This window comes from Schistocerca serialis, chromosome 6, assembly GCF_023864345.2.
Source record: "Schistocerca serialis cubense isolate TAMUIC-IGC-003099 chromosome 6, iqSchSeri2.2, whole genome shotgun sequence".
Lineage (NCBI taxonomy): Eukaryota > Metazoa > Arthropoda > Insecta > Orthoptera > Acrididae > Schistocerca > Schistocerca serialis.
The window spans coordinates 86,631,421-86,659,248 of NC_064643.1; the positions used below are offsets into that span (position 1 = coordinate 86,631,421).

The 27,828-nt window shown below is 45.0% G+C and overlaps 1 protein-coding gene across 1 annotated transcript in view; it reads left to right on the plus strand.

Moving 5' to 3' along the window:
• LOC126484098 (UDP-glycosyltransferase UGT5-like) overlaps positions 1-27,828 on the plus strand; it is a 118,612-nt gene that overhangs the window by 3,696 nt on the left and 87,088 nt on the right. The window contains exon 2 of the mRNA XM_050107474.1: positions 12,481-12,791. Coding sequence (XP_049963431.1) covers positions 12,522-12,791 — 270 coding nt within the window. The 5' untranslated portion in view covers positions 12,481-12,521. The remainder of the gene's footprint in view (positions 1-12,480; positions 12,792-27,828) is intronic.

Here is a 27,828-nt window from a genome sequence, read left to right on the forward strand (position 1 = left end):
AGTCAGTCCGACCTCATGCTTCATAGATGATTCAGTTTCGAAAGAATCTGTTGCACGGGAAGAAGCCACATCTTGTGCACCGTCGCACAACACTGCTGTCACATCCAACGCTCCTGCAACCGACTCTTTGAATAAATGTAACACCACAAACGACAACGACCGACAAATGACACCACAGGTTACAGACAATGGCACAGATCACACTCTGACGTGTCACGAACTTTCGAGTGTCACCGAACAAGCAGTTCCTACTTCAAAAAATTGTAAAAAGCCCATATCCGAGTCCCAGAAAGATTTCCTCGCCTGACAAAAAGATACTTCACATTGCTCGCGGAAGAACAACTCAGGCAGCAGAACAATTAACGCCGGTAGCCCAACAAGTGACCGAAAAACTGAAAAACAGCCAAACTTAAACTAAGGCAACTTCCGCAACTGCCACCTGGGAACCCAAGGACTCCGACGACAATCGAAGCATACCACCGGGTGATTCTTGGAGGATGGACGGTGAAGCGGACAGAAATGAGGGCCAACCGTATTTCTCAGATGGTTCAAATGGCTCTGAGCACTATGCGACTTAACTTCTGAGGTCATCAGTCGCCTAGAACTCGGAACTAATTAAACCTAACTAACCTAAGGACATCACACACATCCATGCCCGAGGCAGGATTCGAACCTCCGACCGTAGCGGTCGCTCGGCTCCAGACTGTAGCGCCCAGAACCGCACGGCCACTCCGGCCGGCAACCGTATTTTTATGTTGAACTGTATGTGCTAATGTCAATGTGTGGACAGAGTGGCATTTAGTGGTTCGGCTATATTTCCTTCTCAATGACCGATACCTTCACGTACATCATAACAATGATTAACATTAACTGAATTCAGAGTGAAGTAATATTCAGAGCGCATACAGACTTCGTATACGTCACATATGTAGACGACGCTCTCTTACAAGATGTCTGCGTAGAACAGAACGAACATCAGCAAAACTAAATAGGAACATCAATCCTACTACGAGGCGGTATCCATCACTCGAACATAATACGGCTGACAGATGGACGGGGCATATCCTGTCGAGCCAATTGCATTCATGTTGTCAGCTTATACGCAGCATCCGGCAGTAACCCCCGAGAGGAACGTTCTTATTTTTATAAAAATGACGTGCCTTTTTTGATTAATGGGTATGCCGCCAATTGTATCATAAGCGGAGGTTGTAACTGTATTATCTCAGCAAAAAATCGAACACTGAACTTCAATAAATGGGAAAATCTCGACCACCTCGTCTATGGATTGAAACTACTTGACACCTGACAAAAAATACACGGGAACCGCGTCGCATTCACACACATGTAGCCTGCAATTCGGCCAGCCGAACAGACCGCATATACGTCTCTGCCGCTGTCGGCCGTAATATAGTGAAGAGCGGTATTGCTCCAGTTGGATTTTCTCATTACAGTGCCCATCAATGCTACATGAACCTCCAACGGCCAGAAGTGATTCACGGAAGAGACTACCGGAGAATGAACATCAGCCTGTTGCAAGACAAACAACTGGGTGCAGACATCCAACGGTCATGGGAGCAAGTAAAGCGCTCCAAAACCCAGTACAGATCGACTATTAAATGGTGGCTACATAGAGCCGAACAGAAACTTAGAAAAACAGTAAGAAGTTATTAGTCTATTAGGACAGACAAATAATAAAATTTTATTTCTCAAGTCTCCGTGAACTATACCACGCCACCGACATCACAGCTGATGATGCTTATCGCTGTGTAAAGAAGTATTAGGCGAAAATTACAAATCTGAATCGCAAACAAATGGAAGGCACGATAACACGATCCCAACCAAAAGACTTCACGTCAGAGGAAAAAGCCTCACTGTATCAGACTTTGCGAACAGTGCGGCGGCAGAATGTGACAGTAATTGAAGAAGTTGTTGATGGAACAGGGGCTGTCGTTACAACGCGATATCTTGTCAGAAGGGTGTAACTACTACACAGAACTTCACTACAGGTAGGAGATCAGTGACGCTCTTTGAACCGAATTACTCAATGCAATAGTTTCCATATTGTCTAGTGATGACAATGATACGCTTGAGGCCCAGTTCAGTGAAGACGATGTAAAACAGGCCGTGTTGAGCGTCACGAAGCGAAACTCTCCTGGACCCGACGGTCTCGGTGCGAAATTTTATCAATACTACCGGAATATCTTGGCCCCAGCATTAACTCAACTTGCTAATGAATTGTGGCAGCCTGAATCTGTATCAGAGGAACCCAAAGAAGGAAACTGTAAAAGGATACATGAAATGCGCCCTATCACCTTACTTAATACAGACTTTAAAATCATAACACGTACTGTGAGGCAGCGAATGCAACCGGTATTACATAAAAATACTAGGAAAACACTAATATCTCGCGGTACCTGGACGCATTGTAATATCAGCTGCCTGCGATCTACTGTGATCTAAGGGCGGACAATAAAGACCCGGCGCGCTACTATTTTTAAACTTAGATCGCATAAACCATGAATATCCGATTAAGGTACCAATGAAGACCGGTTTCGGCCAACAATTCGTCAAACTATTGCAGCACGTCATTTCCAATGCCACATCACGTATCTTGGTTAATGACCACCTGTCCGACAAAATTGTAATTAGATCAATGAATGTTGTTGTACGCCATTGCGGTAGAACCCTTACTTCTTGTTCGATCGGACCTATCTCGTGCATAATTCCCTCCTGTGAGGTGTGGTTGCTGAGTTTGGTCTTTACCATGCTACATTAAACGTGCTGGGTGAAATCGGAACGTAGTTTTTTATTAAGCCCGCTTTTGACGGGTGTCCTTGCGCATGCACGTAAAAGGATTCGTTTCTCGATATCATGGTTAACTGAAGTAAATTTTTGTGCAGCGTACCTATTCAAACTGAAATACAACTTAGCTCTCCTTTGTGTTAAGTACAGAGTTGTGTGGGAACGTGGATAATGGTATAAAGTGGTTCTTCATTCATCCGTGAGCATTCGTAGCTTACGGTATCTATCTCATTGAGTAATACGGAGCAAACAGATTTGGTGAGTTAATTTATGGATAAACGTGGTAAACGATGCTCTTTTGTGTACTATCTGAGACTGGATGTAGTTTCCTGTCGAGAGTTACTTATTATGTATCTCGAATAGGAAACACTAGACTGATTTAACAACAGTGTAGACATTCGTCTGTTTACTGCGTTGAAACTTCCTTTGTTCTTGGAACAAACAAGTGGCTAATCATGTTCACCACCATCTTTGGTCATATATTGACTTCTTTTCCTGTTTGCCTATCAGCTCTGTTTAAACAAGCGATACACTCCTCTCTTTGTGCCACACGTCACTGCCTTGATTTACGCAGCCCTTCAGTCTTTCAGTAATTATATGTGTTTTACTTTGTAGATGAATGCAGTTCCGTCAACAGCTCTGTTTTTCAGATCAGATCTCCAAATAAGTTTGTCGAAGGTCACTAGAAGTTACAGGTTAATATTTTTCTGGCGAGTAATTTTGATTTAAGTGCTAGTTGAGACATACATATGCACTGTACGAGTGTTTGTAAGATGAACGTCTTTGCATTAAGAATCTATTACCTTTGCAAATCTTCCTTGTTAGTATTAACTAACGGGCATAGTACACGGCGTTGACGAAGCACGTTTTTGTTCCAGTCTCCTGTCAGTCCACTTCGTCCTTCCCCGTTTGTCAATCTCCTCCCTCCTCCCTCTTTGTCCATCTCCCCCCTTTGGCAATCTCCTCTTCCCCCCTCTCTCTGTCCGTATTTCCCACTATCTCTGTCCTTGTCTTCCACCTATTCTCTCCATTCATCTCATCCTTTTCCCTTTCTCTGTCCATTTTGTCCTCCTCCTCTGTTCACCTCCCCCTCCCCTTATCTGTGTGCATCTCTGCCTGCTCTGTTTCTCTCCTCCCCCACATCTCCTCTTTCCGTCTCCAAGTTACCATCCCCACCATAACTGCAGGATGGTGATTCTTACCTCCACAGGAAAACATTGAGTAATAAGTGTACCAAGATTGGTTGAGATCGATTCAAAGGTTTAGGAGGAACAGTTTTCCGATGGGTCTGACAGAGTATGCAGATATCACATATACAGGGTTATTACAAATGATTGAAGCGATTTCACAGCTCTGCAATAACTTTATTATTTGAGGTATTTTCACAATGCTTTGCGCACACATACAAAAACTCAATAAGTTTTTTTAGGCATTCACAAATGTTCGATATGTGCCCCTTTAGTGATTCAGCAGTCATCAAGCCAATAATCAAGTTCCTCCCACACTCAGCGCAACATGTCCCCATCAATGAGTTCGAAAGCATCGTTGATGCGAGCTCGCAGTTCTGGCACATTTCTTGGTAGAGGAGGTTTAAACACTCAATCTTTCACATAACCCCACAGAAAGAAATCGCATGGGGTTAAGTCGGGAGAGCGTGGAGGCCATGACATGAATTGCTGATCATGATCTCCACGACGACCGATCCATCGGTTTTCCAATCTCCTGTTTAAGAAATGCCGAACATCATGATGGAAGTGCGGTGGAGCACCATCCTGTAGAAAGATGAAGTCGGCGCTGTCGGTCTCCAGTTTTGGCATGAGCCAATTTTCCAGCATGTCCAGATACATGAGTCCTGTAACGTTTTTTTCGCAGAAGAAAAAGGGGCCATAAACTTTAAACCGTGAGATTGCACAAAACACGTTAACTTTTGGTGAATTGCGAATTTGCTGCACGAATGCGTGAGGATTCTCTACCGCCCAGATTCGCACAATGGGTCTGTTCACTTCACCATTAAGAAAAAATGTTGCTTCATCACTGAAAACAAATTCCGCACTGAATGCATCCTCTTCCATGAGCTGTTGCAACCGCGCCGAAAATTCAAAGCGTTTGACTTTGTCATCGGGTGTCAGGGCTTGTAGCAATTGTAAACGGTAAGGCTTCTGCTTTAGCCTTTTCCGTAAGATTTTTCAAACCGTCGGCTGTGGTACGTTTAGCTCCCTGCTTGCTTTATTCGTCGACTTCCGCGGGCTACGCGTGAAACTTGCCCGCACGCGTTCAACCGTTTCTTCGCTCACTGCAGGCCGACCCGTTGATTACCCCTTACAGAGGCATCCAGAAGCTTTAAACTGCGCATACCATCGCCGAATGGAGTTAGCAGTTGGTGGATCTTTGTTGAAATTCGACCTGAAGTGTCGTTGCACTGTTATGACTGACTGATGTGAGTGCATTTCAAGCACGACATACGCTTTCTCGGCTCCTGTCGCCATTTTGTCTCACTGCGCTCTCGAGCGCTCTGGCGGCAGAAACCTGAAGTGCAGCTTCAGCCGAACAAAACTTTATGAGTTTTTCTACGTATCTGTAGTGTGTCGTGACCATATGTCAATGAATGGAGCTACAGTGAATTTATGAAATCGCTTCAATCGCCACACACCGTTGGGTGGCTTGCGGAGTATCAATGTATGGGTGGCCCAAAAAGGATGGTCGGATTTGAACTGCGTAGTACCATTGAAAGGTGAGGAGGGGGGACCACTGCCGGCCGTCTGCAAGTCGGCCATTACACCCAGTTTGCCACGAGATGGCGCAGTGGACGGTCGAGCATCGTGTTTTTGCTGTGGAACAGTTTTTCAGAAATGATGAATCGTTTATTACTGTGCAACGATTGTTTCGACAACGTTTTGGTGTAGCGCGTGATGGACCCATTCCAGATCGCAGATCCATATCACGTTGGGTGACTGCATTCCGGACAACAGGGTCTGTCAAAAGTGGTAAATCTACAGGGCGTACACGTACGGCAGTTACTCCACAGAACATTGATGATGTTAGAGCGTCAGTGCTGCAAAGCCCGCATTGTTCCACTAGGCGTCGTGCCCAAACTTTAGGCCTCAGCCATAGTTCGTTGCAGCGTATTTTAAGCCGTGAGTTACAGTTTCACCCATACAAAATTATGATCACGCAAAAGCTGTATGATCGTGATTTTGAACAGCGAAGACGATTTTGTGAATCAATGCTTGACATTTTGTACTCTAATAATGATGTTGTGCTTCTTATGTCAGATGAAGCCCATTTCCATTTAGATGGCTATGTCAATAAACAAAACTGCAGGTATTGGGCAGCAGATAATCCCAGAGAATTGCACCAAAAGCTTCTTCATAGTGCTAAGGTAACAGTCTGGTGTGGAATTTCAAGATTGGGGATTGTTGGTCCTTATTTTTTTGAGGAGAACAACGCTACAGTCACAGTGAACTCGAAACGTTACGTTAACATGCTACGTAGCTTTTTGGTGCCGAAACTGCGAGAGTTACATGTAAATCGAGATCGAATTTGGTTTCAACAGGACGGGGCCACGGCCTACACAGCCAATGACTCCATGTGTGTTTTAAGGCGGATGTTCCCCCACCACATCATCTCGCGTTTTGGAGATGTCCACTGGCCCGCGAGATCACCTGACCTCTCAGCCTGTGATTTTTTTCTTTGGGGATACCTAAAGTCAAAAGTCTACGTAAAGAAGCCCCGAAACTTAATTGATCTGAAGGAGGCAATCAGTGCGGAAATTATGGCAATTCAAAAAGAAACAGTAGTGAAAGTGATGGAAAATTTCGAGGAAAGACTTGTGGAATGCATCACCGAGGAAGGACACCATCTTCCGGAAGTCATTTTCCGTACATGATTTTTTGTGGTTAGTTCTTGTAATTGGGTGCCTGGGAGCATTTAGTTATGTAATTGAATAAAATTAATTTGTAAAACTGATGGAGTTATAGTTATTTAAAATGTGACCATCCTTTTTGGGCCACCCTGTAGATGTAGATGTAATAGCCCTGTATTTCACAAATATTTAGCGTATCTCACACATTTCTGTACACACATTTCACCTGAATCTTCAGCGAATTTTGCCCTGCAGTTTAATTTTCAAGCAGTTCTATCTTTATGACGTCATACTTCCTGAGCTATGTGTCGTACAATGTTATTATTTTGTACGTAAATTCAGCGGCATACGTGGATCCTGTCTGCGAAATACGAAACTAGTAAAATTCGTAGTCATCATCATCATCATCTTGGACAGTTTCCAGCCACTGGCTGGGTCTGTCGGGAACACAAGCCTCTCCATCGTGTTCTGTCTTTCCACCATTCCCCCTCTTCCACCTTCGTCCAGTTCTCTCCTCTTCTCGTCACACATTCCTTCACTCCCCTCACCCATCTATCTCTTGGTCTTCCTCTGGGCCTCTTCCCCTCCAGTTGCAGATCAAACATCCTCTTTGGAATTCTTCCCTCATCCATTCTCTTCATGTGTCCATACCACTGCAGTCTTGATTTTTCTATCCTGTCCTGTACTGGTTCCTCCTTTAGTCTTTCCCTCACATACACATTTCGCAATCTGTCTCGTCTTGTTACACTCAACCTGCTCCTCTGGAACTTCATTTCACTAGCCTGTATTCTACTTTTGTCGCTTTTGTGCATTACCCATGTCTCACTTCCGTATGCCAATATGGGGACAGAGTAGGTTCGGTATATAATTCCCTTGGATTTCTGTGGCACCTCCTTGCTCCAAATAAGCCCGCTAATGCATTTGTAGAACTGCCCTGCTTTTCTGCAACTTTCATTTATTTCCATTGCGTTTCCCCCCTTACTTTCAATCATGCTTCCCAGGTACTTGAAGTTCTCTGCCACTTGTAGTTTTTCCCCTCCACAAGTTATATCCACATTTGGCCTATTCTTCTTCCTTGTTGTGACAATTATTTCACTTTTCTTTGCAGAGAAATGCATTCCATATTGTGCTGCCGTTGCCTCCCATACATCTAACTGCTCTTGCACCTCCTTCTCGCGATTTCCCCATAACATCAGGTCATCGGCAAAAAGCACTGCTTTCATTTTATGATCTCCAATTGCATCTGATACTTGCTGTAGGATTTCATCCATAACAATAATAAACAATAAAGGCGAAAGTGCACTTTCCTGTCGCAGCCCATTTTCCAGCTTGAACCATGCAGTACGTTCCCTCCCCACTTTCACACAACTCTCACTTCCCTCATACATTTTTCTGACTTTTCGTGTTATCTCTTCATCTATCCCTTTTGCGTTCAGCACATCCCAGAGCTTGTCCCTACAGATAATGTTATACGCCTTCTCAATATCTAAAAAGGCCATGATTAAGTCCTTCCCGTACTCATAGTGCCTTTCCTGCAGTTGCCTTACCGCAAATATGAGGTCCGTTGTTGATCTTCCCGGTCTGAAACCGTACTGCTCCTCTTGCAGTCTACTTTCAATACTGCTTCTTATTCTCTTCTCCAGGACCTTTTCATAGATTTTTCCACAGTGGCATAGCCTCTGTAGTTCTCACATCTCCTTTTATCCCCTTTCTTGAAGATCGGGACTATAATTCCTTTCTTCCAATCCTCAGGAATTCTGTTCTCCTTCCACACCACCCTCAGCACTCTGTATAGCCACTGGGTTCCTACTTCTCCTGCTGCTCGTATCATATCCACTGTTACTTCGTCCCAACCTGGTGCCATGCCCCCTTTCATCCTCTTTATGGCTTCTTCCACTTCATTCCAAGTTAGATCATCAATTTCCCCACTATTATAATCGTCTGCTGCCTTAGGCTCTCCATCGCTGTTAGTTACCCGCTTGGCGGCATTCAACAGATCTTCAAAGTACTCCTTCCAAATCTTTTTGAGCTCATGCATTTCCTCCACAACTCTTCCATTATTATCCATGATCCTCAGGCACTCGCTTCTGTCGTTCCTCTTATTTCTTACCATGGTGTAAAGTACTTTTTTGTTCCCTTCACTGTCCTCTTCTAACATTCTTGTCCATTTTTCCATCCACTTCTTCTTCTCCGCCCTTACTATGGTCTGTGCCGCTTTCTTGCTTTCCTTATATTTTACCCTAGCTTCCTCTGTTCGGGTCTGGAACCATTCTCTGAAGGCTTTGTTCTTTCGAAGTACTGCCTCTTTACATATGTTGTTCCACCATGGGGTTTCCTTATTTCTCCTCTTTGTGCTAGTTCTTCCGCACACAGTCTTAGCTGCCTCAACTAGAGCCCTCTTAAAAATCTCCCCATTCTTCTTCCACTGTTCTCTGATCTTCCTTTGGCAGCTTCTTCCTGATCAGTGTCTGGTACAGGGTCCTCCGTTCATCCTCTTTCAGCATCCATGTCTTCAACCTTTTCTCCTGTATATCTGTTGCCCTCCTATCTTTTTTCTCTCTCAGGGTGGCTACCAACAGCCGATGGTCACTGTCTAAGGCCTCAGATGGAATGACCTTAACATCTGTGAGGCTGCTCATCATCTGCCTATCCACTAGTACATAGTCTACTACTGAAGTTTGGGACCAGTCTCCACTGTACTAAGTTATTTTGTGGCTACTTCTCTTCTTGTACCAGGAATTTGCGATCGCCAGCCCATTCCTCTTGCAGAATTCCAGCAACAACTTTCCTTCTCTATTTCGGTTCCCCCAGCCCTCTGGTCCCATTTTCTCTTCGAATCCTTTCCTGTCTGTACCAACATGTGCATTGAGGTCCCCTATTATAGTCTGATTACCTCCATTTAGCTGCTTTTGCATGTCATTTTCAAATTCGTCCTTCTCCTTTTTTGTACACCCCACCTGTGGGGCATATGCTTGGATGATTTCAATGCTTTTTCCTTTCACTCGTACTCTGGCTTTTATCATTCGATCATTGATACCTTCCACCTCCTCCTGCAGACCCTCTCTGACCACTATTGCCACTCCATTTCTTCCCCTCTCATTCCCTATCCAGTACAGTTTACATCCTTTACTTAGTGGTTTTTCACCAACTCCTCTCCACCTAGTCTCAGCAAGTCCCAAGATGTCCAATTTCCTCCTTTCCATCATTTCTACAATTTCTTCTAACTTCCCAATTAGAGTCCTTACGTTTAAGGTGCCCAGTCGTAAACCATCTCGTAATCCTTTTCCATTGCTTGGTCGGTTTCCTTTAAATCCGTTCCGTGATCCGAGGCATGTTCCCTTTTTAAAAGCAGTTAATTTATCCACTACTGGCTTGCTAGGCCTATCGCAGCTTCACCAGAGCCCCGTTAGCCGTCACGTTTCAGGGTTCCCATAGGGCCTTCCCAGCTACCGTAGCGGTCCTGGGGCACACGAAGTCCCCGCTGTACATCGCCCCTATAGGCAGTCCCCTACTTTGTGCCGTTGCCCATCTCCCACGACTTGGACGAGGGGTTGGACTTATGGGAGACTAAAAAAAAAAAAATAAAAATTCTTAGTTAAGAACTAATAAATTAAAATGTCAATCCTGATGCAACAGTTTGACTGCATAAACATCGAAAATGTAGGTTGTCAACAAGAAAACGTTTCTTAGCGGTTTGTACTTATGTATAAACTTCCTTGCAAATCGCTAACTGGTCTCATTCACAAATACTCGTATAAAGTCTGGATATTCACAGGTCGTGTGATACACTTATTTTCCGCCTCCACCACTTACTGCTTTCATAGGTAAGTTGTTCTTACCTCACAGCGGTTCTTTTCAGACAATAAGTCATATGTGTTCGAAGTTTGGTTCATGTCGGTCCATTGGTTACAAAGGTTAGTTGGTAGAGACATGAAATCTCGTAGAAAACAGGTTACCATGGAGCCAAATAGGTCGCTTCGACGTTCACTGAATCCGGTTTCTGCTATCTCTCCCCGGCCCTCTTTGCGCAATCACGTCCCACCTCCCCCCCCCCCCCCCGCCCCACCCCCGTCCTGAGTCTCATACCACCCTATTTCTTACCTGCACGCCATAACATCACAAGACCTTCACCTCTCACAATAAATTTTTAGTTAAGTCATTCCATTTCATTGGATTTCACTATGTTATTCTACTCCATGCGTGTTGTCCACGTAAGTATAATTTAAGTATTGTTACTAAAAATATGCGGCCTGTTCAGATAGAGCTTCTGTGCATATCAAGTCTCGTTTTTTTTCCTTGTTTATTTTTGTGAACCAGTTACCTCGTAATGATTATAGATATCAGTTACTAATGAATCACAGTCGTCTTTACAATATTTGCCACCGCTTATTTTTCTGTATAGTATAGGTTTACACTCTCCTTCAGCCTTACGACATGGACCGTAACATTTCTTCGCGATTGTTATGTATGATTATACGGCTTAACAGTCACGAAGTTTTCAGTTGATATTTGTACATTTCATGCTTATAGTTACAATATAGTTTTAACCTTTGAAAGAGAAACAGTTTGAAATGTTTGCATACGAAAACACAGATATTACCCTCATGGCGCCATCTTGTATCTCCTGCGGTCTAATAGCCAACCATGTCCTCCTTCCCCCTCCGTGTCTCTACGAGAACTAGCAATCTGTCAGCTTATGCTACACATACGTCTAGAAACGCTGGTACCCCGTGACCCTCTGTCCAATTGAGTAGGTTTCCATGTATGCATTTTGCACTTCGTTAATGTCTGTTACATTTTTCATATTCCATGTACAAATTTGTTGACATCTTACAGTTTAGATGTCTGGTGATGGAAATAAATGCCGGACGGAGTGGCCGTGCGGTTCTAGGCGCTTCAGTCTGGAATCGCGTGACCCCTACTGTCGCAGGTACGAATCCTGCCTCGGGCATGGATGTGTGTGATGTCCTTAGGTTAGTTAGGTTTAAGTAGTTCTAAGTTGTAGGGGAGTGATGACCAGAGATGTTTAGTCCCGTAGTTCAAAAAATGGCTCTGAACACTATGGGACTCAACTTCTGAGGTCATTAGTCCCCTAGAACTTAGAACTAGTTAAACCTGCAGCGCCTAGAACCGCACGGCCACTTCGGCCGGCTAAGTCCCGTAGAGCTCAGACCCATTTGAACTATTTGAATTTTTTGGAAATAAATCCGAAACTCGTCAAAAAATGGTTCAAATGGCTCTGAGCACTATGCGATTTAACTTCTGAGGTCATCAGTCGCCTATAACTTAGAACTAATTAAACCTAACTAACCTAAGGACATCACACACATCCATGCCCGAGGCAGGATTCGAACCTGCGACCGTAGCGGTCACCCGGTTCCAGACTGAAGCGCCTTTAACCGCACGGCCACACCGGCCGGCGTTGAAACTCGTCAAGTGAGCAATTTGAGTAGTAAAGTCATTTTTCGTGGGCTGTATGCCTTTTTGAAACTGACCTTTTCAGATCCAGTACAGTTCTACATTATGATTAGCAAGGAGTTTCAAAATCTTAAATAAACATTAAGGTCAGAGTCGCAACACAACGGTTAGCTTGTAGGGTGTTTTAAGTAAAAGGTTCCGCAGCATATGTCAGGGAGACGCAATGTACCACAGATGGAGGATGTAGGTATTGTTGTAACGGTACACTGCCTTTACGCTCGATATGGGACCGTCTGCGCCTCCGGACAGCTTATCGCACTGACAACGATATAAGAGGCGGGAGAGCTTATCTCGGTAGGTTATCTCTGGAGTCGGCAACCTCTGCCTGTCTCTCTCAGAAGCCGCACTCGCTCGCGGACCAGGCCAGCGTCCTGCAACCATGAAGGCCGGTGGCCCACTGTGGGCCGCGCTGCTGCTGCTGCTGCCACTGCTGCTGCTGCAGAACGCACCGGTCGCCGGCGCCGCCAACATCCTGGCCCCGGTCTGGTTCGTCTCGCCCAGCCACTTCGTCATGCTGGGCCGGCTGTTCTCGGAGCTGGCCGCCAGGGGCCACAACGTCACCGTGCTGAGCCACTTCCCGCGGCAGGCGCCCCAGCCCAACTACACCGACATCAGCATCGCCGGTAGTCTGCCCTCTTATGCCGACAAGGTGCGTAGCCCACTGTAGTGGACACTTAGAGTTGTTTTTATTTCTCTACTAACTGAGCACTCGACGTTGTCCGGGTATATATTTACTCCAATCTTCTATTCGTCCATCTCCTCCTTTCCCCTCTTTTTGTCCGTCTCGACAACTCCCTCTCCGTGTCTAGGCCTTCCACCCCCCATTCCCTGTCCATCTCCTCCTGCCTGCTCCTTCCACCTCTGTACATCTCCTCCTCCTCTCTTTCTCAATATCCTCTTCCCCCTCTCTTTGTCAGTTTTCTTCTCCACCTCTCTCTGTCTGTCTCTTCCTCCCCCTCTCGCTTTCCATCTCCTCGCCTTTCCGTGTCCATCTCCCTCTCTTCCAACTCTATGTCCATTTCGTCCTCATCTCTTTCTCTTTCCATTTGCTTCCCCCCTTCTGTCCAGTCATCTTCTCCCCTCCATGTCCCTGCCTATCTCTTCTTCCACCTGTCTCTGTCCAACTCCTTCGTTCTCTATCTCCCTTCTCTGTCCATTGTCCCCTCCATTAACATGTCTCCCCAACTCCTCCCGTCTGTCTCTATTTCCTCCTCCCCTTCGCCTATCTGTCTCTCTCCAAGCTGTCACATTCACCGCAATAGGAGGCTAGAAGTTCTTACTCCTACAGTACTTCTTTCCAGAATGTGACTAGTATCTGTCCAAATTTGATTGAAATCGTTGCAGGGGCTTAGATGAGCTTTTTACCCGTGGCCTCTTCCACATAGGCACGTGTCAACTGTATTTTCACACATATTTAAAATACTTCAGGAGTACTGTACACATATTTCATCGTATGTCTAGCGAATTTCGTCCTGTAGTTTCATTTTCACGTAGCTCAATGTTTATGACGACGTACCCTCTCAACATGTGCCTTACAGTGATAGAACTTCGTAGGTACATCTAGTGGTGTATGTGTCTATTGTCTGCGAAATGTGTCGTGGATTGAATAAGTATTGAAGAAGTAATAAATGAAAATGTTCTCCATGCGGCGGCAGTTTCTCACACATCTCACCGTTTGTGACGTCATATCTCCCGTGTCGTACAGTGATATACTTTTGTAGGTATATTTAGCAGCGTATGTGGATACTGTGTGCGAATAGTATTGCTAATAGAATTACTAGAATTAAAACGAAATGCGGCAGTTTTTCTGTCATCTCAGTATATGACGTCATATCTTCTGAATTATGTATCGCATAATGATATATTTTTGTCACTTCCGACAGTTAGCGTAGCTGCAGGACAGTTTCAAATTGGGGTCTGTATATGATGTACGTAACAAACATCGTGCCGTCATTGAATTTCTCACTGCAGAGAAACTGTGGGGAATGTTCACAAACGCTTGTGCAAACTCTATGGAGCATATGCTGTCGACAGAAGTACAGTTAGTCGCTGGGCACGGTGGGTGAGGTCATCAGAATTGGGATCGGCGGAGCTCCACGATTAGCAAAAAAATGGTTCAAATGGTTCTGAGCACTATGGGACTTAACATCTGAGGTCATCAGTCCCCTAGACTTAGAACTACTTAAACCTAAGGGCATTACACACATCCATGCCCGAGGCAGGATTCGAACCTGCGACCGTAGCGGTCGCTCGACTCCAGACTGCAGCGCCTAGAACCGCTAGACGACCGCGGCCGGCGTAGTGGACACTGATCAGTTTTCTGCGGATTCTCGTTCACTAGTGTTCGCTTCCATTCGCTCCGGTGCAAAGAAGGCTTAAGAAGAGATGCGTACGTGTAAAACGTAACTGATTTTTACCCCATTTCACACGATTATACCCCAAACTTAGATGTACCAAATGCTAATTCAATACGATGTGCTTTTCCGGCGTTTAGGACAAATCGAGGTTGAAACTTTCACCTCCCTATTGGATGCCGTGTGAAGGCACCTTCCGTTGAGCAACGGTGACAAGAGGAACTAGCTAAGATGGGAGACTAACAAGGGGACGGTTCACATCTACTGTTCAAATAACTTACGGGTTTGCTGCCGGGTGACGTTGTCGAACACCGCGGTGTTCGACGACGCCAACCGGCAGCAAACCCATAAGTTATTTGAACATTCGATTCTCCGGGAAAACTTAAGGTCTCACACGGTTCAAGTCTATATGTCGAAACCCACCTTGAAATTTTTCGTGAAGGGAGAACAGAACGAGATAAATCCACTGTCTAAGTTTTAGATGCTAAGTACCACTCCAAGTATTTTTTAAAAATTGTTGAAGTTACTGGTTTTTGTCGCACAAAGAACCGCTCTTTACAGCGTTTTTTTAAAGCCCTTCTGCCTATTGCTCTGTCACCCGTGACAAGAGAGTGCACCACTGTGTAGTGCTAACATCCGAATTGACACAAGCCAATTCTCTGAACTTAAACTATACACCTAATGCGATGTATCACTGATGTTTAGAATGAGAGGCAGTCTCTAGCCGTGGTCTGGGGGACAGTCGGTTCTCAGACGTGTTCCGAAGCGGATGGGTGCGGGGCTCTGTGCAGGCCGTTGTTTGCTAGCGCGAACAGTGGTACGGTAGTTTCGATAGATCACCTCGACCGACGATGTCGCTTTCGCACAGAAAGACCACGATAAAAGTAACGCTCCATGTCCGGTACGCACGACCTAAGGCATACGAAGTAGAGCTACTTCTGAGCGAAGTAATGCACGTCGATCCACAGGAACCCCTCGGAATACGTATCTCCATAGTCTGCAGCACTGTTTACCTGAAATTCGTCGCTGAAGCCGTGTGCGAACGGCTTATTCGATAGTATCATTTCTGTCACTCGGATGACAATTTCGGTGTAGTGACTATCGATTACACAGGACTCGAGGTTCGGAGCATACGAATCTTCTAGCTGCCGTTTGAAGTTTCACCATCACTTGTTGTGCACTAGGTCCTTATGTGGAGATATTAAGTCAAGTGGCGCACGTTCGCGATGTATCCTGTTCTGAATAGAGTGCGTCAGGAGCGAATTGAACAGTGCGAACACATCCCCTCATGGATGGCGGTCGCCGTAATGGCTGTCGAGCGATGGCTATTAATGACGATCAATCGCGGACTCGCTCGGCTTGCGGGCAGGGGGGCATGTTCACTTGGAATGCCTGCAGAGATGCCTCGTCCAGATACCTCGTGCTGACGCGACAACGCAACCGACGACAGTGCGTAGAGTGTGAACAGCCTTTTCACCGAGGTGGCTCTGTTTTTTCACGGTTCCACGGAACATTCAGTGGCGGGCGGGGAATTTAACAGCTTGTTATGCCCTGAGGAAGAGCTCCATCACCATGTCCCGTGTCCGGTCCTTCAAGCGATGGTCAGAAATCTCGCTTCGCACCATACAAGAACCCTCATCCATGATGAATGACGCGGATATTTGCACTTAACCAGCAGTTTGGACAAGAGTTACGTTTCTCGAAGTCTTCAGGCAGGGACTGTCAGTGTCCACTGCATTCACTGACCATCAGACCTCCATCTGCGCCATGGCCCTGCCTCGACAAAGGACAAGCTGTAGTAGAGGATCATGGACTCTTAACACCAACATTCTCCGGGAAGAGGCTTGTCGGGTAGTCGTCACCAATACCTGGCACAAATGTGAAGGACGATGTCATACCTATGACTCTGCGATACGGTGGTGAACTTATTGTGCCGAACCACCTATTTGTTACACGCTCATGCTATGTGGGCGTGACAGAGAGCCTTGACGACGGTCGACCTCTGAGTTCTGGAGGGAATTAGTGTCGCAACCAGTATTGTTGGAGCGCCAAACGGCCGTCCACCAGACACAGGCGCAGCTCCTGCATATCACGGCAGCCAGATTCGAAGGAATGCAAGTTCGAGCGGGCTGTATCACATCGTCAAGGAACGGAGACATCGTGAAACGTGACTCATCACAGGAGTTACTGAGATGGGCAGGCAACTTGCAGAGACAGAGCTCGCCATCTCCCTTGTCGCATACTATCACTGCGCCCTCTATCTGGCGGGTCAGTGACGTTGAGGTCGTCCTTCCCGACCTTTCGCCTTTGGGAAGGGCACTACAAGACGATACATGCTTGGAGGCCGTCACACTGGATACGTTGTGTGTCGCCCTGTTACACGGTGCGAGAAGCAAGTCTTCTGGAACTGATGGTCTTCCGCACCTTGTCTGACCTGCCAGTGGAAGTTTGGCGACAGATGTGCTGCGAACTTCTTGATCTGTACATTCGCTTCCCATGCGAATTTTTGGAGGGCACGGTAATCCATGTTCAAAACCAAAAGTAAGGAGCAGACCGCAAGACCGCCATCCACTATCGTAAATGAATTTGGATTACAGGCAGTTTGCATGCATTCTTCGTGCTCACCTCCTCACTACTGTCAAGGATGGTATTCACGCTGATGAAACATGTCTGGGAAGTGACAGTAAAATACAAGCTACGTTTAGTTGTTGTAGAGATGTGGTGGCGCTCATGTCTGCATGTCGTTTGGAAGATACCCTCGTGGCGGCCGACCTAGATCACGCGCTCATCCAAGTTGAGCACTGTTTCTGGCGGGCTGCGTTAGAGAAGATGAGTGTGTCCCAGGTATCAGCTGGTGTAGTTCTCTGTCTCATCTGTGGGACCCCTTTGACGGTCCTGTTCAATAGCCACCACTTGTTTCCACTTACTATTGAGTGCTGAGTGAGACAAGGCTGCCCATTGTCAGCCTATCTATTCGCCGTCGCTATTGAGCCTGCACTTCATGGTCTGTGCCAGCGTTTGGAGGGCATTTGCCTCCGCAACTTGCGTTTTACTTATTGCGCCTACACTGACAATATAGTTTTCTTGACAAGATAAGCAGGAGACACATGTATGGCAATCGCGTGGCTTGAAGCTTCGACAAGGTGGCGAGCAGCCATATCGTCCTGCAGTAGTCGCACTGCGTGGACATGGCCAGAGCACTGATCATCAGCATGCCAGTGCCCTCAATAAGGCACCAATGATAAGACGTTTTGGAGTGATGCAACAGTGGCTGCCAACTACCAGGCGACCTTTGGTCATTGTTAGGCGATGGTAGGGTGTTCAATACCCATTGCGACACACTGACGTTGCCCACACATGCGGGCGGCATTGGTATGATATATGGGCAAAAAGGGGTGCGTGCTCTCTTTCTTCTGATGATGCATCATCTACATGTTTTGGACAAGGGCCCCCTCACCAGCACACTAAGTGTAGAGGTGGCACCTGAGTCCCTCAGGCCACCAGTTCCTGGTGGACAATCGCACTGTCACTATGTCACATTCGCACTTATTTGGTCGAGCTGTATGTTGAATGTGAAACCGATCACACTTGCGCCTAGAACTGGGGACTTCCAGCGTTACTTTCAACAGACATTGCCTGCTAATGTGATTGTACGCCGACGTCCGGCGGTTGATTGGAAGCGCGTGTGGAGTAACACACACTAATCATTCATTCCACTGCAACGAGGGCGTTGTGGTATGTGACAGCGACTGAAAAATTCCCCACCTACCAACTTTTGTACACTATACAGTAAATCTTGCCAAGGACGCTCTCTGCCCCACGTGCGCCTCTGTCGGCTCCGACATGCACAACTTCGTTTGTGATACAGCTGTCGACAGTTGGCAGCACACGTCGCGTGGGACAACGCAGTCCGTAGAGACCACCAAACTGATTCAGCCTTAGGTCGCTTAATTCCCTGCTATTCCACACAATGACAAGGTGTGGGTTAAAGGTGTGGCGTTGTCATACCTTTCTAGTGGGGGCGTTGCAGAACTGTTACAGTTTTGGCACGACTTAACGGGCAACTACACGCTTTTAAGGCACAAGACGTCGTATAGTTGGCTCCTTGTAAATTACTTGGTATCACTGTTTATGCAGCCTTCAGAGCATTACCGGCTGTGAGAAGAGATTGAAGATCTAGCAGGGTATGGACTTGAGATATCAACGGTAGTTATATGGGGTTTAAGCCTCGACGATCACTCCTTATTTTTTAACACAACAATCTGAGACGTATTTTGTTTGTGTTCACGACCAGAACCTGAAATGGTGGCAAAAATCCGTTCTAGTTAGCTTTTAGGCTGAAAGTGGCGGTGGCATTTGTAGGTTAGATAGATTTTGGGGGTAGTATCGGTGTTAGGAGCCAACACCTGAAGCGGAAGAGATATAGAGACAGAGAGAGAGAGAGAGAGAGAGAGAGAGAGAGAGAGAGAGAGTGACTCTGCAGGTAGTTCCCCACAGTCGTTTAATGAACAAAGTAAGAGCATATTGACTATCAGACCAATTGTGTGATTGGATTGAAGAGTTTCTAGATAACAGAACGCAGCATATCATTCTCAATGGAGAGAAGTCTTCCGAAGCAAGTGTGATTTCAGGTGTGCCGCAGGGGAGTGTCGTAGGACCGTTGCTATTCACAATATATATAAATGACCTTGTTGATAACATCGGAAGTTCACTGAGGCTTTTTGCGGATGATGCTGTAGTATATCGAGAGGGGGTTGTAACAATGCAAAATTGTACTGAAATGCAGGAGGATCTGCAATGAATTGACTCATAGTGCAAGGAATGGAAATTGAATCTCAATGTAGGCAAGTGTAATGTGCTGCGAATACGTAGCAAGAAAGATCCCTTATCATTTAGCTACAATATAGCAGGTCAGCAACTGGAAGATGTTAATTCCATAAATTATCTGGAAGTAGGCATTAGGAGTGATTTAAATTGAATGACCATATAAAATTAATCGTCGGTAAAGCAGATGCCAGACTGTGACTCATTGGAAGAATCCTAAGGAAATGCAATCCGAAAACAAAGGAAGTAGGTTACAGTACACTTGTTGGCCCACTGCTTGAATACTGCTCACCAGTGTGGGATCCGTACCATATAGGGTTGCTAGAAGAGATAGAGAAGATCCAACGGAGAGCAGCGCTCTTCGTTACAGGATCATTTAGTAATCGCGAAAGCGTTGCGGAGATGAAAGATAAACTCCAGTGGAAGACTTTCCAAGAGAGACGCTCAGTAGCTCGGTACGGGCTTTTGTTGAAGTTTCGAGAACATACCTTGACCGAGGAGTCAAGCAGTATATTGCTCCCTCCTACGTATATCTCGCGAAGGGACCATGAGGATAAAATCAGAGAGATTAGAGCGCACACACAGGCATACCGGCAATCTTTCTTTCCACGAACAATACGAGACTGGAATAGAAGTACCCTCCGCGACACACCGTCAGATGGCTTGCGGAGTATGGTTGTAGATGTAGATTTAGAGGGTTCGAAAGCTGTCCTTTCATGAATTTTAATTCGTGGTAACTTAGTTTAGAAGAACGACAAGAATTATAAAGTACTTCTAAATTTAAAGTATTCGTAAGTATATAACTGTGGATGTAGTGGACACGAACGCTCGACTTTACGTCTACACCGTCAATCTTGCCCCATTTCTTTCTGTTTCTGTATTGTGATTTCAATTTGGCATTAAAGGAGTCTCCTTTTTGCTTTCGTCGGTACTGGTATTCTGCCTGCATGTAAATACAAAGAACATAATTTAATATGGTAAAAATGTGGTAGCGTCTTCGATTAGTAATCAAAACGCCCTCGGTCCCGGGATCGAAGCCCGCGTCCGCTTAAATTTTGAACAAAAATCATCAGACTTTCGGCATAAGAAGACATCCTCATTCATCCAACAGCCTTGACCAAGAGGGCGGAGGAGCAGACAAAGGTTTAGCTCACTCTTTTGCCCTTCGGGTGGGGAACTGCCCCGAAGGCGAAAGAATCAGCAATGAGCAACGACATAAGGATGCAGAAGGCTACGGAAACCACTGTGTTAGAGGCATATAATGTGCATCCAGAGGACATGTGACCTGTAGTTTAAAAAAGTGTCATGATAATCTACCCAGTGGCGAAGCGTTGCCCGCTAGTCCCCCAATCGAGTATCCGAGAGGAGATTGCCAAGTGATGAGTGATCATAAAAAGACTCTACCTCCAACGAAAGGATGACTTTAGAGGTGACCATGAGAAAAAGACTGAATAACCAACGAAAGGGTGACGTTCTATGAAATGGTGCGTGGAATCTCAGATGTTTGAACATGGTGGCGGGAGCTAGAACATTTGAAAAGGGAAATGCTATTGGTCAGTCTAGATATAGTGGGGGCAAGTGAAGTGAAATCTAGAGAAGACAAGGATTTCTGGTCAGATGAGTATGGGGTAATATAGATGAGTATGGCGTAATATCAGCAGCAGCAGAAAATTGTATAAGGGAGTAGGATTCGTTATGAATAGGAAGGCATGGCAAAAAGTGTGTTACTGTGAACAGTTCACTAATAGGGTTGTTCTCATGATTCGGCAGCAAACCAATATCAACAACGATAGTTCAGGATACATGACAACGCCGCAAGCTGAAGATGAAGAAGCAGAGAAAGTATATGCGGATACTGAGCGGGAAATTGAGTAGGCGAAGGGAGATGAAAATTTAACAGTCATAGGGCATGGAATGTTCTTGTATGGAACGGAATAGCAGAAAGGCTTACAGGAGAGTGTGGGCTTGGTACTACGAATGAGAGAGAAGAAAGACTAATTGAGTTTGACAAAAGATTTCAGTTTGTAATGGCGAACGCTGTACGAGAATCAGAAAAGGATGAGGTATACGTGGAGAAGGCCTCCCGGGAGATACGGGAAAATTTCAGTTAGATTATATCATAGGCAGAGATCCGAAATCTGATACTGGATTTGAGGCACACCCAAGAGCAGATATGGACTCAGATCACAATTTAGAAGTGATGAAGAATAGGCTACAGTTTAAGAGACTAGACAGGAAGAATCAGTGTACAAAGATGTGGGACACAGAAGTACTAAGGAATGAAGGGATACGACTCAAGTTCTCTAGGGCTATAGATACTACTATAAACGAAAGCTCAGTAGGCAGATGAGTTGAAGAGAAACTGACGTCTCTAAAGACGGCAGATACAGAAGTTGGAAAGAAAACCATAGATACAAAGAAGGTAACTGCAAAGTAATGGTGGGTAAGAGATGGGATACTGCAGTGGATTGATGAAATGAGAAAGTACAAAAACGTTCAGGGAAATTCAGTAATACAGCGCTACAAGTCACGTAGAAATGAAATAAATAAGAAGCACTGGGAAGCTAAGGCGAAACGGCTGCATAAAACTGTAAAAAAATCCAAAAATAAATTATTTTCGAAGGACTGAGTCAGCGTATGGAAAAGTCAAAATCAATTTCGGTGAATTTAAATGCAAAAGTAGTAATATTAAGAGTGCAATGGGAATAGCTTTTCGAAGGACTGAGTCAGCGTACAGAAAAGTCAGAATCACTTTCGGTGATTTTAAAAGCAAGGGTGATAATACTAAGAGTGCAATGGGAATTACGCTGTTAAATGGTGAGAACAGACCAGATAGGTGGAAAGAGTGTACTGAAGGCCTCTATGAGGGGTAAGACTTGTCTGATGACATGGCAGAAGAAGAGACAGCAGTCGATATGGAAGAGGTAGTGGAACAAGTATTATAATGAGAATTCAAAAGTGCTTTGGTCGGTTTAAAATCAAATAAGGCAGAAGCATAGATAACATTTCATTAGAATTTTTAAAATCCTTTGGGAAGGTGGGAACAAAACGGCTATTCACGTTGGTGTGTAGAATTTACCAGTCTGGCGATGTACGGATAAACACCATCCACACAATTCCGAGGATGGCAAGAGCTGAAATGTGCGAGAAACATTGCACAATCAGGTTAGCAGCTCATGCATCCAAGTTTCTTACAAGAATAACATATAGAGGAATGGAAAAGAAAACCACAATTTGTAACAGGTTGCCAACCCTGGGGTGGCTTTCCGATCCCGCGACTGTAGAAATCACGTGGTTTTGAGGCGGCGAACCCGTCCAGCCATTTTTGAGGACATTTTCTTCCGGAAAGTAACTTTCTTGAAGGTTTCCAGAATGAGAAGGTTGTCAGACAGAGAGTGGAAAAGGTGAAAATCCGAGGGCGCATGATCAGGTAAATAAAGTGTGTGCGGAATGACCTCCCAACCCAACTCCTGTATTGTGTTTTTTGTCAGTCTAGCAGAATACGGGCGGGAGCTACGGTGGAGCATCACCACTTCACGCAGTCTTCCTGTTCGTTGTCCTTGAATTGCGTCAGCAATACGTCTCAGTCGTTGACAACTCATGTCAGCAGTGGTGGTTATATCCCGTCACTGTTCCACCAGAGCCGGCCGGTGTGGCCGCGCGGTTAAAGGCGCTTCAGTCTGGAACCGCGTGACCGCTACGGTCGCAGGTTCGAATCCTGCCTCGGGCATGGATGTGTGTGATGTCCTTAGGTTAGTTAGGTTTAATTAGTTCTAAGTTCTAGACGACTGATGACTTCAGAAGTTAAGTCGCATACTGCTCAGAGCCATTTTGTTCCACCAGATGCGTAACATTATCTTTGTAGGGGGAGCTGCTGCTCTGTTTGGCCTCAATCATTCCTCTCTTTTCCTTACGTTAGCATGAAGACGCCATTCCTGGTCATCAGTAACGGTACAGGACAGGAGTGGACGTTATCGTTCATGAGCCAACAGATGACGGGAATGCGGAGATGCACACCTGCGGATTTTTGTGATTTTGGCTTAGAGCATGTCGTACCCATGCATCCGATTTTAGAACTTTCCACATTACAGGAAAACATCGTACATTGGTGGAATGGCCACAATTAATACATCTGCCAACCCTCGAGTATGCAGACGTGGATGATTGTGGATTAATGCGTTTAAACGATCTTCACCAAACCCCGAAGGTTATTCTGAATGTGGGGAGTCACTAATGTCAAAACGAGCTTCCTTAAAACGAGAAAGCTATTTTCTTGCCGTGCTCTGTTCAGTAGCATTATCCCCATGTACGGCGCAAATGTTTGCCTCCTCTGCTGTCAACCTTCTACTGAACTCAAACAGAGCAAAATGTCGGAAATTTTCCCAATTTCCTCACTGGGAACTCCATTTTCTAGCGCCCTCAGCTCAACTCATTATCTCCATATGACAAAATGACAATGTGTAAACTCAAACAGCAACAGTGAACTACAATTAAAAAATGACACTTGATAAATAAACCCATCGCGACCAGAATACCACATGCGAAACAAAAACGCTACGAATTTATGCAACCAACCTGTTAATTCAGTTTTACCTCAATTGTCAACGCTTATGCTATCACAAAAACAAGTGTTAATTACTTTGGACATTAAATGTGTTGCAAATTTGAATCAACATTAACTATCGACAATTGCATCAGATAAATTAGGAACAAAAACTGAAATTCGCTTTGAAAATTACTATCGAGTCGCGTCCAGTTAGCTGTTAACCCGTTCGGTGTCAACCAAGGATATGCGCCTGCCATGTGCAGTTTTATACAGCTCCAGGAGGGGTGTACATTCCTCCAGCTGCCTGGCAAGCTACAAATTTGGCAATTTTCAACATTATTTTCAAAAACTTGCAGTGCGTCTTAGCAGCTAAAATTTTGACAGGGTTTTTATTTCGGTATATTCTTCCCCTACAAAAAGAATTCAGGGCATATTTTGATATGTCGAATTGGACCCACCGAACACACATCTGTATCGCTACAGCGAAGAATTTTTCTTCGGAAGGAACCAACAGTAATAACGATAATCATACTGGTATTTCCTAAATTTGATGTACGGATTGCAGAATACTTCTGTATCGCTGAAGGCCCAGAAAGAATTACCTAATCGTAAAAATTGTATCTTTTTCACTCCCTAGCACTGAGTCCAGGGCATGAAAGGGGAGTAGTGGTTGGGAAGGGAGTGAGACAGGGTTGTAGCTTATCCCCGATGTTATTCAGTCTGTATATTGAGCAAGCAGTAAAGGAAACAAAAGAAAAATTTGGAGTAGGAATTAAAATCCACGGAGAAGAAATAAAAACGTTGAGGTTCGCCGATGACATTGTAATTGTATCAGAGACAGCAAAGGATCTGGAGGAGCAGTTGAACGGAATGGACAGTGTCTTGAAAGGAGGATATAAGATGAACATCAACAAAAGCAAAACGAGGATAATGGAATGTAGTCGAATTAAGTCCGGTGATGCTGAGGGAATAATATTAGGAAATGAGACACTTAAAGTAGTAAGGAGTTTTGCTATTTGGGGAGCGAAATAACTAATGATGGTCGAAGTAGAGAGGATATAAAATGCAGACTGGTTATGTCAAGGAAAGAGTTCCTGAAGAAGAGAAATTTGTTAACATCGAGTAGAGATTTAAGTGTCAGGAAGGCGTTTCTGAAAGTATTTGTTGCAGACTGGTTATGTCAAGGAAAGAGTTCCTGAAGAAGAGAAATTTGTTAACATCGAGTAGAGATTTAAGTGTCAGGAAGGCGTTTCTGAAAGTATTTGTATGGCGTGTGGCCATGTACGGAAGTTAAACATGGACGATAAATAGTTTGGACAAGAAAAAAATAGAAGCTTTCGAAATATTGTGCTACAGAAGAAAGCTCACATAAGTAATGAGGAGGTATGGAATAGAACTGTGGAGAAGAGAAATTTGTGGCACAACTTGACTAAAAGATGGGATCGGTTGCTAATACATGTTCTGAGGCATCAAGGGATCACCAGTTTACTGTTGGAGGGCGGCATGGAGGGTAAAAATCGTATAGAGAGGCCAAGAGATGAATACACTAAGCAGATTCAGAAGGATGTAGGTTGAGCATGTACTGGGAGATGAAGAAGCTTGCACAGGATAGAGTAGCTTGAAGAGCTGCATCAAACCAGGCTCTGGACTGAAGACCGCAAAAACAGCACTTCAGCTGTTGACATTCCCGAACTCCTACCTCATTTGCATCTACAAGGATACTCTGCACATCACTCTTAAGTGCCTGGCAAAGGGTTCATCCAGCCACCTGCATAATAATTCTCTATCATTTCAATCTGGAAGGGCGAGCGTAAAAACAAACACCCGTATTTTTCCGTGCGAGCCCTGATTTCCCTCATTTTATTATGATGATTCTTTCACTCTATGTAGCTCGGCGTCAACAAATTATTTCCGCATTTAAAGGAGAAAGTTGTTATTTGAAATTTCGTGAGAAGATTCCGCCGCAACGGAAAACGCGTTTCTTTAATTATGTCCACCCCAAAACCCGTATCATGTCAGTGACACTCTCTCCCCTATTTCTCGATAATACAAAACGTGCTGATCCTCTTTGTACTTTTTCGATGCACTCCGGTGATCCAATCTGGTAAGTATCCCAGACAGCGCAGCAGTACTCCAAAACAGGACGGACAAGCGTAGTGTATGCGGTCTCTTTGGTAGATCTGTTACATTTTCTAAGTGTCCTGCCCACAAAACGCAGTCTTTGGTTAGCCTGCCCCACAAGATTTTGTATGAGTGCCTTTCAATTTAGGTTGATCGTAACTGTAAGCCCTAGGTATTTATTTCAATTTACGGCCTTTAGATTTGACTGATTTATCGTGTAACAGAAGTTTAACGGGTTTCTTTTAGCATTAATGTGGACGACCTCACACTATTCATTATTTAGGATGAATTGCCTATACATATAGTGACATACGCGTGTTTTACGTAAAAAATTATTTCAGAATGTTAATGAGATGTGTTGTTTGGTAACATTATTAAAAATAAAGTGTTCGTGGCGATAAGTGGCATCAATAAAATGTACTTTGTGTAAGTCTGCATTATACAACTTGTGATCAAACGTATTAGGAAACCTGACTGAAAATGACTTACAAGCTCGTGGCGCCCTCCGTCGGTAATGCTAGAATTCAGTATGGTATTGGTCTACCCTTAGCCTTGATCGCAGCTTCCACTCTTGCAGGCATACGTTCAATCAGGTGCTGGTAAGTTTCTTGGGGAATGGCAGGGCATTCTTCACGTAGTGCTGCACTGAGGAGAGGTATCGATTTCGGCCGATGATGCCTGGCAAGAAGTCGGGGTTGTAAAACATCGCAAAGGTGTTCTATAGGATTCAGGTCAGGACTCTGTGCAGGCCAATCCATTACAGGGATGTTATTGTCGTGTAAACACTTCGCCACAGGCTGTGCGTTATGAACAGGTGGCTCGACCGTGTTGAAAGATGCAGTCGCCATCCCTGAATTGCTCTTCAACAGTGGGAAGCAATAAGGTGCTTAAAACATCAATGCAGAGCTATGCTGTGATAGTGCCACGCAAAACAACAAGTGCTACAAGCCCCCTCGACGACCACACCATAACACCACCGCCTCCCAATTTTACCGTTGATACTAAACACGCTGGCAGATGACGTTCGCCGGGCATTCGCCATACACACACCCTACCATCGGATCGCCATATTATGGACAGTGATTCGTCACTCCACACAATGCTTTTCCACTGTTCAATCGTCTAATGTTTACGCTGCTTACACCAAGCGAGGCGTCGTTTGGCATTTACCAGCTTGATATGTAGTGTATGAGCAGCCGCTCCACCATGAAACCCAAGTTTTCTCACCTTCCGCCTAACTGCCATAGTACTTGCAGTGGATCCTTATGCGGTTTGGAATTCCTGTTGTGATGGTCTGGATAGACATTCTTCAACTGTCGGCGGTCTCTGTCAGTCAACAGACGAGGTCGGCCTGTACGCTTTTGTGCTGTACGTGTCCCTTCACGTTTCCACTTCACTATCACATCGGAAACAGTGGACCTATGGATGTTTAGGAGTGTGGAAATCTCGCGTACAGACGTATGATATGACTGATACACAATCACCTGACCACGTTCGAAGTCCGTGAGCTACGCGGAGCGCCCCAATCTGCTCTCTCACGATGTCTACTGAGGTCGCTGATACTCGTATGGAGTACCTGGCAGTAGGTGGCAGCACAGTGCACCTAATATGGAAAAAGTATGTTTTGGAGCTGTCCGGATACTTTTGATCACATAATGTATATCTCATGAGTTTATAATGGACACCACGCAAAACGCTGACGGCCTACAAAGAATTGTATGCGAAATGACTTAACTACAGCAATGTTTTGATTCGCACATGAGCGTGTACATAAATATTCATTTTCTCACGAGTCCATACTACATCTCTATTGTAGCTCTCTATAAACATACCACTATGAT